The sequence below is a fragment of the Diorhabda carinulata genome, chromosome 2, assembly GCF_026250575.1.
Source record: "Diorhabda carinulata isolate Delta chromosome 2, icDioCari1.1, whole genome shotgun sequence".
Classification (NCBI taxonomy): Eukaryota; Metazoa; Arthropoda; class Insecta; order Coleoptera; family Chrysomelidae; genus Diorhabda; species Diorhabda carinulata.
In genome coordinates this window covers 34,698,014-34,711,282 of record NC_079461.1, presented here as the reverse complement: position 1 = coordinate 34,711,282, position 13,269 = coordinate 34,698,014, and the positions used below count along the sequence as shown (strand labels likewise).

The 13,269-nt window shown below is 33.2% G+C and overlaps 1 protein-coding gene across 5 annotated transcripts in view; it reads left to right on the top strand.

The window, feature by feature from the left end:
- The window catches only part of LOC130903969 (probable G-protein coupled receptor 158), a 47,251-nt gene that overhangs the window by 20,043 nt on the left and 13,939 nt on the right, over positions 1 to 13,269 (top strand). For 2 of the 5 annotated variants that reach the window (XM_057816436.1, XM_057816437.1), the window contains exons 6-8: positions 41 to 241; positions 4,099 to 4,314; positions 11,759 to 12,007. In XM_057816436.1, coding sequence (XP_057672419.1) covers positions 41 to 241; positions 4,099 to 4,314; positions 11,759 to 12,007 — 666 coding nt within the window. Of the gene's footprint in view, positions 1 to 40; positions 242 to 4,098; positions 4,315 to 11,758; positions 12,035 to 13,269 lie in introns of all 5 variants that reach the window. The other 3 variants (XM_057816435.1, XM_057816434.1, XM_057816438.1) reach the window with 2 other exon arrangements.

Here is a 13,269-nt window from a genome sequence, read left to right as displayed (position 1 = left end):
CTTTGAAATTGTGTATTATATATTTTGTATTGAATTTCAGGCGGTAGTTAAATCATTCGAGCCGTCCGTTGTGCAATGTCTTTTGGAACCGTGGGTTCGAGAAGTTGGTTTCATCATTTGTTACGGCGCTATCATTTTGAAATTATACCGACATCTGATAGAATTCCGAACGAGAAAAGCTCACAGATGGGTAGTCAAAGATACAGATCTACTCAAGTATCTTCTCATTATGAGCATGTCGGTAAGTCAAAATGCTTACAACTTTTAGGTTAGTTTAAATAGTATAACGTCAAATTTCAAAATAGAATCTTCATCCCAAAGAGAATGCAAGCAAGATCATAAGCGATTTTTCAAAAATCTAAGTATTGAATTCACTACAATGTGGTCGATAATCAAATCCAAACCAAAATAGGTTTTGGATCATAATTTAATTTACGTGTAGGTACCAGGCATTGAAAAATAACTTGGTGATAAACCAATTACTAGCGATACAAAGGTTAACTTCAAGGGCCGCTCCTGTCAGTGTTAGTTACTGAACCTCGACAAGAACAAACCACGTCATTTAGCTTGTGGTTGATAGTCATTAATAACAGACTATCTCGGAAATGCTATGGGAAAGTACATCTATATTTTTAATGGTAAGTTAGTAAACGTTATGTTAAAGAAAGAAAAACTGTTAAAGAAATGCAAGATATAGTTTTGATTGATCCATGCATATAAATTGAAGAGATTGTGGAAGTTATAGTTTTGTCTTGCAATTCAATGGTTTCAATTTTGTATAATCATTTGGGTATGAGAAAGCTTAACCTCAAGATATGTAAAGCGAAATGTTTTCCATTATTCAAGTGCAGTTTCGAAGAGTTTCTGTGGCATTTCGTCATCGTGACCAGACACTCTTTTGTTGAGTTCTGTATAATCCACATTGACTACATTTAGAAGCTCAGAACAAAAGAATGACAGCATTTAAACATGTGAAAATTTTTTGGTATCACAAGCGTGCACAGCAAGACAATAATATATCTTCTAATTCAGTCTTTAGAGAATATTTTTTGTTTTAAAACGTAAAGGAAAGATATTTCACCCTAATCATCTCAGATTTTTCAATGACATCGACAAATTTTAATGTTTCCAGAGTGATAAACAATTTCTTGAAACTAAGCACAAAATTTATGGAACTAAAAGAAAATTTTATTGGAAAAGAAAATAATTTTTAAATAAAATAACCTTTATTTCATTCAAAAAGTCATCTACCATAGATTAAAGTCTTCTGAAATAAATTTGAACGTAAATAAAAAATATCTAAATTAGTTTTTGATACAGAAAAAAAATGTGTATTTACTTATTGCAAAGTATACGACAGAATGAGATTTCTATCGATTTCCCGGTGGAACATGAAATTCTATGGAGAACGAAACGATGCTTTGTCGATTTGTTTCATGTTTGAAAGGTTTTGTTAGGTAAGAGATTGCATCACTGGCTCAACTTAACGTTATTGGATTCAACAATATTGTTTTTCATCGGGAGCAAATGAATTTGCAATAAAAAGTAACGTAAGATGGGAAAAACGGAAATATTAGACAAACACGACAATCGAACGCTGAGAAAAGGAAATAAATTACACTGAAATTTTGATGAGTTGGGATAATTGTATGAACAAGGTGACAACAAGTGAAACATAGAGAGGAATTGGATGTTTTTTGACTGATTACATACCATGTTATGCAAAAAACTAAATAAATAAGTTGTAGAAATATATCACAAATGAAAATATCGCAATTAGGTATTTCTAAGATACAAACTTCTCTTATATACAAAGTTTCAATGTGAGAATGGAAATATATCCAATAGAAAAGTGTTTTTAGGGTGATTTTCAATAAAAATAAAACCAAAATGAAGTGAAATATTGACTCTTATCTAAATTTAAATGCCTTCTAATCATCTTTTTAGACTTGAACGTTTCTTCTTAGTAATTGTTAATAAATATAATAAAATTTTGATATTTTCATTATTTAAATTAATGGGATTGAAATCGTGTTTTCATCCGAACAACTGTCAGAAGAAACAACAAAAAATTTGAGGCAGACTGATCAAAAGTAAGCATCGGCTGGGGTGGCCTCCAGTACCGTTCCCGAAGCAAATTTTTGGCTTTTTAAAATAGAAAAAAAGTGCAAACTCGACTCGATGATTCCCCTATCGTCAAAATTGTGATGGAATGTGATGACACGGTTATAAATCTATGACTTATTTGCAAACAAATACAGTCGTTCATGAATTGTATTAAATAGTCGCATAAAAATGGCCAAAAAGTACTTTTCATTCACCTTGACTTTAGACCCACTTTGACAGGGCTTCTTCGACTCATTTTTAGTTAGGTTAGATTCTTTAGATTGCTGAAAAATTCTTAATTGTTGATGAATATAGATCCTCTGCTACATTATTAAATATATCTATTGCAACCTCCAGTGTAAACAAAGAATTGAAATTATCGTTGAAAGAACGTCATCTCATACTTTAGCTTCAACTTTTTCTTGGATTTTAAACATTTTTTGCGAGTAGTTTTTCCTTTTTCTCACATTTCTTTCAATTTATTTACTACATCAGCCGGTTCATCTCTTCTTTAGACCTATTTCCATTATATTAATTTTCTGTGTCTCTTACAAATTTGCCTTCTTGTAATTTTTATAACAATCTTCGGTTTGGGGCAAGTAAGACGGTCCTTATGGTAATCACATACTAGCTGCCTCGACCTTAATAAACGAACATCGAGTTGATGTCAATAAAGTACTTATGGAAACGCTTTAATCCCGAAAGGTTACACCAAAAGCCCGCTTGTATCATCAAACTGTGATTAGTAAAAGAAAAAAGCTGGATGTTCGTAGATACTTTAGAACGTGAACTGTGGTTCTATAAATCTATTGTGGGAAGCATCATCACGTTCAAACTGGTAACCGAGGGCACAATCACTGACTAGACAAAAAGTACTCGGCAAATTACAAAGGCAGATAAGCGGACTATGCAGGTGGCAGATCCAATTGCAAACTGACGATTTTATAAATCTGCTTCGCATTTTCCGGTCACCTGGTCATAATACGCATAAATTAGATTAGTTAACAATATAGAGGGAGTTGTCCTCTCTATTAGAGCAGAGCTATTGTGAGATTTCCCGGTCAGTCAACAAACGATGGCAGTTGAGGATTAGATTGCTACAATAATCGACGATATGATTTGAGAAAGCTCTATGTTTCTCTTGAAAACTAGACGTAGTACTCAGAAAGATAGAGGGATTTTTTAAGACGTTTTTAGGTGTAGAAACGTCTTAAAACATATGTATATATAAATTTGAGATCTCGTATACACCCAACGGATCTATTGTGCGATATTGGATAACCCAATGTTTATCGCCGATCTGTTAATCCCACTCCTTTTGAGAAACCTATAATGTGGGATGGTTTCCAAGCGCTCCCAGGTGCAGTGCTCAGGAGTTTCTTAGTGTTTCAAACCAAACTTCTTCAGGTGTTTGTTGAAGTGACAGTGCCCCCATAGAACTCCTGTTAGTATCCGTAGATTGTTCTTACTTAGACTGATACGTTCAGCAGATTTACTCTGGTTATAGTTTCCTAGAAGAGTTTTTGCCTGTCTCGGCCCCTGTAGGTTGTCCCAATAATTGGTTTTCCTCCTATCTACCTTCTTTTCCCGTGCTTTTCCCATAGATCTGTAGTTGATACCGAATTAGGATTCGAGTCCCATGAAGGGTTATTTTATTTTTTTTTGCCTAGCTAGTTTTTCATGATATTGGAACTTAGAGCTCTAATTACTGCTTCAAACTGTTTGTCTCCGGGCCTTTTCAATCCTATTCCGTTTCCGACTGCTCAGTATTATAAGAAATCCTAATTCTTTACGTCTATACTGTGAAATCTTGAATCATTTTTTTTTTTTTCGGTTATGATTGATTTTCTTTGTATTGGAAGAGCTTTTCGAATAACGTTTTTAAAGCTCTAATTGTTCTATTTTTATCCTTTTTTAATAGATATTCGTGGCACGTTTTTCTCTAATTACTTCCACTACCGTAATCCTAATGATTATACTTTTTATTTCCAGGTTCTGGCATACATGGCCGCATACACGTCCATAACTCTCAACTTTATCCAAGAGAATTATAGTCTCCTGTTTCTAGGAAGGACTTTACATGGAGAGCGTTATTATGCTTGTAAGTCGCTGTGGTGGGATTACGTAACGGAAATCGGAGAACTGGTTATATTAATATTCGGTATACATCTCAGCTATGCCAGCAGAAATGCTAGAACTCAGTTTCACGTGAGTTTATTCCACTTTTATTACTTTATTTAACGTCATAAATATCTGCTAGACTGGAAAATATACTATAAAACGAATCAAAAGAACATATTTATTACTTTGCCACGTTTTTTATGAAATTTAGTTTAATAAACTCCTCAATTATTAGGTTAATTCAATTAGTATCGTATAGGTTATGTGAGGTTAGGTTAAAGATCACTACTACAAATTTGAAATCTTCTACTACGAGTTAATGAGTTGCTAAAAATAAATAAATGAATCAGAAATCATCTCGTGGCCGTCAAATAGTATCGTGAAATCAGAACTTTGAAAAAACGATCAATTATAAAAATATGATTCGATTGCTATTTGGAATATCAGGGAAACTCAACTGAAATATAGAAACGAAATTAAAAGTTTGTCGCAAATAATAGATTCATTCAAGGTTTTAAAAGAGGTGCTTGAAAACTAGTTTGAAACTTTTAGAAAGCTGATACAGCGATCCAAAGTAAAAGTTACAAATCAATGTGGAATTCAAGCTATAAATTTCTTTTGAATGTACGTACCACCACAAGATATTATTTTTGACGTTTTCAGTAATTCTGAATTCCATTTAGGCAGGGGGATTTCCAGCCAGAACGGTTTTCAATAGATTTTTTAATATTTCCATTAGATATTTCGAGCTTGCACGTGTCGGGAACGTTATCAATATCCTTTTCAATGGTAGGATTTATTATTATTATAACAATATTCAGATATTTGTTATAGGCGATTTTCCATTTATAAAAAACTAAAATTGTTTCTCAAAATAAATGATCCATATCTCCTCATCCTCGGCTCATTTTTTTTGGTCAGGTATTTTGACCTCCTCCTTAACTTTATCGTCTTATTTTTGAAGTCCTTCTCTATCATATGTGGTTTGTCCTATCTGTATTTACATATCCTTTATAATTGCAACCTTGTCTTTCGTTCAAACCCATTATGGGTTGTGCTTATACCATCAGTCCTCAGTTTCTACTTTATAGTATTTGCTAATGTTTCAGTGTTATATTGGACATACTTTATTATTTCTTTCTAGGTTCTTTCCCTACAAGTGCCTGCCATCTATGTGTTTAGTTAGTTCTTCATATTATTTACAGAGTCGACATCCGGGATCTACTTAATCTACTTAACCAAATGACTGTCTTTCCTCCTCAATTTTCGTCAAAGATATGTAAATATGTCTGCTCAGTGCTTGATCTAGCTACTTTCATGATTACGCCAGCTTAGAACATTGTCTTATTTATCTAGCTAAGATACAAAGTACCAAAAGGATCAGGCTCATTCCATGATGATAAACTTGCTCACTGTGTGGCAAGCATTTAATACCATAGCCTTCTGGATGTCGCCGCAAGTGATTAATCCGCGAACTTGACCAGTTTCTTCTGGTATTTGTTACGTCGACAAGAATTGACTCTTCTATCAACCACTTCAAACATCTCCTGCGGCTGATTGAAAAGACCGAGTTTGTTGGCCAGTTTCTGGTGAATGATGTTGTACACTTGATTATGCTCCTGCAGATAGACAGTACTAGCTAATATACTACAAGCAGGCTGTACATGTTGAGTGGTCTCAGATGTTTGCTGTCACTGCATTTGTCGGATTGAGTGTTCGGATTTTTAGTCACATTGATAATTTGATCTTGGATAGCCATCATGATGCCTTCGGTCTCTGGAAACAGATTGAGGTCTTGATGATGTTTACCATGCAATTATTTTTCAAATTTTGTGTTGAAATGCCTTCAATAACTTTTACAATTGATCAATTGATATTTTTATATTTGAAAAGATATTTTATACATCGCAGAAGTTTTATTTAACATGACAGTAATTGCCCGAGGAGTTACGAGCAAGGAAATTCTAATCGTCGGTCGTTCAGCAGTTTCTTTTGGATAGCTGAAGTCACGAGACTTCGCTAGTCAAGATCTCCGGTGGATTTTTCCCGAAACGAGGTCGATACGTGACTCGATTTCATAATTAGTAAGTGTTGAATCCTTTCTAATGTATGAATAAACGATTTTACGCTACTAGTCAAATATGGAATTTTATTATTAAAAATTTTGATTCAATAATTTTCGAATTCTTCTTTGATTAACTTTTTTAATCGAATTAATTTACCTTCTCTTGTATTCTCCTTCACTTCTATCTACTTCCAATTCAAATCTAGAAATTTTATTCGAGACGTGAAGCTCTTAGAAAGTTTCTTCATATAATTGATGGGGGTTTAATTTTACATTGATTTATCCATTTAAAATGTTCAAGATCATTATTAATGTGACGTTTACAAACAAGATGTCTTGAGAAAAAATCTCTAAGGGTGGAGAAATTAACAATTTGAAGCCATCTTGTCATTTTATGGCTTCTCAGTATTACTAGCCAACTCTAGACAATTGTGTCTTGTTGTGTTGATAAATCTTCTGTTGCGAAAGCAGTTTCTTTCGCTTTTGTTAACAAATCAGCATATCCGTTCTCCTATTAAATGTGTAAAGCCTTTGCGCTTGGATTTTTCTTGTGCTATTAGACCGTAAACGGAAGTAACTATTTAAACGTTTCGTTAACATCTTCAGAAGTGAAACGAATAATTTTTGTGACGATACATGTAAAATTCGTAATTCATTAAAATAAGTGATTTGGTATCGTTTACACGTGTTTCAATGTTTTTCAATGGTTTAAATAGCATTACATTGAGTATTAGAGCATTTGCTCAAGTGTAGGAGACAATGTCATGGGCTCTTCACCAAAACAATGCGCTAGCACATTCCGCATTGTCTGTTAAAACGTTTTCAATCATGTTTAGCATTCCATTGTTGGACTATACGCAATATTTGTCAGATTTGGCACCGTGTGACTACTATCTCCTTTCCAAAGTGACATATATCTCAAGAAGAATGAAGGAACATATCGAAGGTGAAGGTGAACTGTATTTCGAGCACACGAAGAAGCGCTTTTGTAACAAAAATTGTGTAGGCCAGTGTAATTTTAAAATATCAACCAGTATTATAATGTTTAGTGCAATGTTTTCATGTATATGTTCTTTTTAAATCCGTTCTAAATGAAGAGAATATAGCACAGGTAAAAGTAGGAGGTCGGATTCGTAAAAGGGAAAAAGTATGTTTACTGATACAAACTCGTCACACCATTCGCTGATTTGACAATTTCCCAATGAGGAAAGGGAGATATATGAGAGTGTCGTACACGGAAAATCTTTCGAAGTCAATTTTTCCAATAGGAAATTTAAAGTGCGCACCAAAAAGCACCGACGATCTTGTAAAATATCCCATAGAAAATTGTTCTCGCGATAAATTGGACTCTGAAGCTTGTAAATGTTTTATATTTGAATTCTCGTTTTTGATCTTCAAGTTTCTTGGTGTAATAAAAAAGAATTTAACGATATACGTGAAAATACTGCTCGTAAAATCTTTATGTTTGAGATACCCATAAAGAATAATTCAATTGTGGTTAAATTCTAGCCTATTTAATGAAGATTGGCAGCGTATTTATTTTATAAAAATATATAAATAAAAAACAGAATCCACGTTTGCTTAAATCTCTGTTAATTTAGGGAGTATAATTTGTAGATGATGACTACCGATTTTCAAATACAAATAATCGAAATGATGTGCAGCAAAGACCCAGGCTGCCATTTTTAGAAAGAAACCTGGCACTGAAGCTCGGGATTGAGTCCTGTCTTGACATTGTTAGGCGTCGAAGCTGGGAAAAATATGTCCTGGCATAGCCACGTAGCTGAATTAAATTCTAATTAGGCCCAGATTCATCCATCAACCAGAGTTGACCAGAAACTTTGACAGCTTAGTGTACAGAAGAAAAGTCGCTGATCATCCTCTTGTACCAGTTTTTTAGAAAAAAGATACAAGAAATTCTCGTATTACCTAAATATATTTCCATAATTATCTACATTATTTGATTGTTTAGTTTAAAACAGACACACAAAAGGTCAGACCATGTTCCAAAGTTTAAAGCATAGTTGTCATATCTAGTTTCTTTTCGTATTTAAACGTAATGTTCTATAGAAAACTTCTGTTTTAAAATTTGTCTATGGGCTAGATAGAATTGCAAAAAAGTTCATTACAACCTATTTTTATGGTATGTAGTTCAAATTTTTTGAGAAAAATTCAATCAACTTCTCTAATTTTCACTCAACCTCCCGAAAATTCAACTTGAAGTTCTGCCCGTTTCGAATCCGTGTCTTTTCCTTTGGTTTCTACTTTACGACATCTCGCCTAAGGGTAAGTGAGTTACCGAACTATCAGGATTAGTTTGAAATTATTTTGTAATACGTTTACATTCTCAATGGGATTGTATGCAATACCACATTTCCAGAGATAATCTCCAAAAGGAATTATGTAAGTTTAAATCGATTTTATTATATTTGCTACTACATTAAAATCAAGAGGAGGAAACAAGGAAATAGATGGACTGAACGGTGAAGATATTATTAAGTTTTATAGAATCTCAAACATCCGTACAAGTATAAGTACAAAATATCAATTCCAATGGTGAAATCAAGTGATTTGATCCAAAAAATATCACTGGATGGGTTCCCTTCCCTTTCCTTCCGGGTTAGCTACTTTTTATAAATGAGAAAATATTAAAAAGCAAAAATAGAGACTATATCGCATTTTTTACAGTTAGTTTGTTTAAGTAGATTTCTTTTTTTCACACCTTTCTTAATGTCAGATAAAAATTTGACATTTCGACCTGTTTCTGTCTCCATCAAAATATTATTTGACATGTTTGTCAATGTCAAGTAACATTTCACGTCAACGTCAATATTTGACATTATGTCAAGTAATGTCATGTAATATTGCCCAAAATTAACGTTTCGACATGCTTCCTGTGAGGAAATATCGCCGCTAGATCCCGTTTGAACAGGAGGAAAAAAGAGAAATGAAGAAATTGAGGAATTAGAAAATCGTTAGGGAAAAAAAGGATGAGCGAAATGAACTCACGCAGACAAGGTACGGTTAGATTAAATGGAGAGGGACATAACAAAGTTAAATCCAGTTGTTGATAGAAATATGTATTTAAGGATTATGATTAGTAAGAAAGACAGTAAAGAAGTAAAAGAGAGACAGTTATGAAGAAAATTAGTGGAAACACTGCATCTAATAGCACCATGATAAGAAAAGAGCTACAAGACTGATCCTCCATGATAAATAGATATTGGAATAATATATTTCGTCAGAATATCAATTTATATACATTCCGCCAATTCTTTAAATGTACTTTTAATTTTGATGGAAGCCAAGAGAACCAAAATTTGAAACTACTTTTAAAAAATTGGTGAAAGCCCGAAGTAAATTGGTAGGATCGAGTTGAATTTTTGATGAATGCGCCTGGTACTAGTCAAGTGAGTCGCTAATACCCAATTTCTCGTTTTGTAAGCTGATAAATCGGTTCAATCGGTTTCCATCATCTGCATTGGTGAAAAGCTTCGCAATTTATGGGATTAAATGGAAATGATGAATTAGTTTTTTAAAATAAATTGATTTTTGTATATCCATTTGAACGTTTATAGGAAGGAATTTAAAATTTAAGTGACAAAAGATAGGGAAAAGGTAATTCAATACTTTTATACCCAACTCGTTCTCTTAGTTCTCTCAACGTCGATCCGTCAAAAGGTAAACTACCAGATACGAGCGTGTAAAGGATAATGCCTAACGACTAATCGTCCACTTCAGGATCGTCGTATTTTTTACCCTGTAACGCGAAATTCAATTAATAAATTCATCAGAATTGGTGATTTTTTACATTTATGTATAGAAAAATAATACTTACTTGAAAAAGTTCGGAGGCTGCATACGGTGGACTCCCCCAAAAAGTATCTAATTTATTTCCAGGTGTAAATTCGTTAGAGAAACCGAAATCTGCAATTTTTATATTCATTTCACTATCCAATAATAAGTTTTCAGCCTTTAAATCTCTACAAATACATAAAAGGATAATTAGAATAACTAAAATTACTACAAATAATTCATAAAAAGTTCATTTTTTAAATGAATGAATAAATTTTTCTTAGTAAATATGCTTCAAAATGATGTAAAAGATTGTAATGTTTCTTACTCTCACATTCCAACAATACGTTATGATCTGTAACTACCCTTTTTATGTTTGTTTACAATAATGGGTAACTGATCCTTATAAATGGTCATCTACTTGACCTACCGGTATCAGTTAACCATCAATCGTCAACTGATATACATCTTCGTTAAAAACCAACAAGAATTGTACCTGAAAATGGACACAACAAGTTATAAAGCTGATCGAACGGTCGCTGAACATGAACATGAGTCAGTCTGCGGTTTCTAAAGTTTATCATCATTACCAAAAGACTAAGAAATATGAACTTCAATGATGTTCAAATCCAACAAGCGATCAGAGAAACGCGAGGAATAGCTGTGAGTGGTTGTAGAGTCGTAAGAAGATAGTTAACCTTGATCCAAAAAGGCCATCTAACATCCATCACCAATAAATGTAGAAACTCTTCACTTACAAAACTCGCTGTGTTACAAGAAAAGCAGCATTTTTGTTATTGATTATTCAGCTTACTCAAAGTGCAGCTTTCATCAGTTATTTTCTACAAAGCTCTTAGGGAAGTAAGAATCCAAACTTTAGTTTCTGTTGAAACCTTTTGAATATTTCCTTTTGGTCGATCTATAATGTCAAACTTTACGCGGTCTTGCTGAATCCCAAGTTTGAATTTCTGAAATCAAAATTGCACAAACAAATTCACTTCTAACCACAAACAGTTCGGAACTAACGGCATATGTTAAAACAGTTGAATTATAAAGAAAATCTGCCAAGAACTGAATACTTTTTGAGCTACCAAAATACTATAAATCGAATCTGTATCTTTCGACGTTTTTATTTAGGAATTTAATGGAAATGTTTCAAATTACTTTTGTGTTTGTTGAATTATAATGTAGTCGAAACGGTCTGGTGAAATATTTCGAGATGATAAATGTGATAAACACAAATAGACGTCGCAAAGTTTCTCATTTAGGTAGATATAAATTGGAGTGTCAGGCGACATCCATAATATTTAGGAACATTCACACTCAACCTCGCTATTTCAGCTCTTATTTTCATTATATACATCACTGGCTTTTTTTCCTACTTAACAGAAAATGATTTAATGGAATATTTCAGATGGTTATAGTGGTGTCCCAAGGAAAATTGCAACTGTTGTCTTCAATCTAAAGACTAGACTCTCGCAGATGAATATTGAACTTACAGTTTGTGTGATTATCGACACGGTAACTCTGTACTTCATAAGCAATACATCAAGGACTCGAGAAGATCTAGGGAAAGACTTTGTCCGGTGGTGGAGGCATCACAGGACACGCTCACATTGATTAAAGTTGATTTCTTATGTTTTTATTAATTAATTTATTGGTTTGTTACAGGAACGAACATTTTTATGCGCAGCAATAAGTTTGGAATTAGCTTCTAGTACATTATTCTACGTAGCTCGTATCCTTATCCTGCCCGGGCTTCATCCAGATTTAGTTCTAATAATATATTGTATAAGAACTCAAATATCTCAAACGATGGCGCTGTTATTGATTTTCGTCCCGAAATTCTGGTATCAACAGAAACAAGTTAGAAATTTAGCACAAGAATATTCATGTCGACTTCCTGTGGATGCATTCAAGGTGGGTACTGATATTAGACGTACCACGGTAAGTTGAGAATTAGACACACTTACTTTCTAAAGCTTTATTAATACATAGGAACTTAATCACAACGCTTGGTCGCAGCTTAGCCATCACACTATAGGAATCATTGATAGGTTGGACTTTAAAATCCTGGAACACCCCTCTACAACTCAGATTTGCTTTATATATACACGTTAGGGATGCGGTAGCAAACTAGCTTCTTGATCTGTCAAAAAGCTTTTACTAGAAAGGTATATGAAAACTTGTGGCATGACTAAGAGATGTCAGTATTGTTTTTACAACAATTTGCGGCGGAGTGCCATAATGCAAATCCAAAAAGATCAAGTGGATTCTCGACAATTTCAATGGGATATTTATCCCGTACAAGCCACCATTTTTGAGAAATGAGGACGATGATAATAATGAGTAGTAGAAGTGAAAAATTTGATTCCGAGTTAAGTTTTCCCTTTTGAAATAAATTCTAGTGCCTATATCTGAATTTGTGGAAGTTTTTCTATATTTTTTATCATTATTGAAAGTATTTCGTTCTAAACTTTCTCTGCATTTATATAATCTATATTTAATATTTATTTTTACTACATAAATCTCTTCGTAATCACTGTAGAAAAACAAAATTCATAATACTATTTCTGTTTTATATATTCATTGACGAATACGTAAAACTGCGCCAGTTTTTGAAATACGACCATATTTTTTCCACTTACTGTTTGTGGAAAACTAGTTATAGGTAACGTTATTATTCAAAAAAGTCCCGTCATGCTTCGGCTAGACTATAAAAGAGAAAAATATGTTATTTCGCTTAGATATTCAGCCAGATTTTCTCACGAGTTTCTGTATTATCTTCTGCATTTAATAAGTTTTGTTCTTTCAAGAAGTTTTTAATTAACATATTCAATTTATATAGTGTTTTCATTCAATGAAAACCAAATTTCTGTGTCTACATTAGAAAATAAAGTTACTTCTTAACCCATACTCTATTCTAATAATTGAAATCAGTTGAATTTCGATCTTTTTTGAAACCATAATTTTTCCACCACAACACTCAAGCTGTAACTTTCTCTTCTATGCTAAATACAAATATTTATTGTCAAATAGAAATTATTTCATTCTTTCCTTCATTTTGCTCCGTAGTGTATTTGTTTGTGCACCTCGCCTAAAACTGTTCCAGGTATCATTTTTAAGATACTCAATCTATTCCCGAACATTAAGTGGAACTTACGGCTCGGAGGAATCCTCGT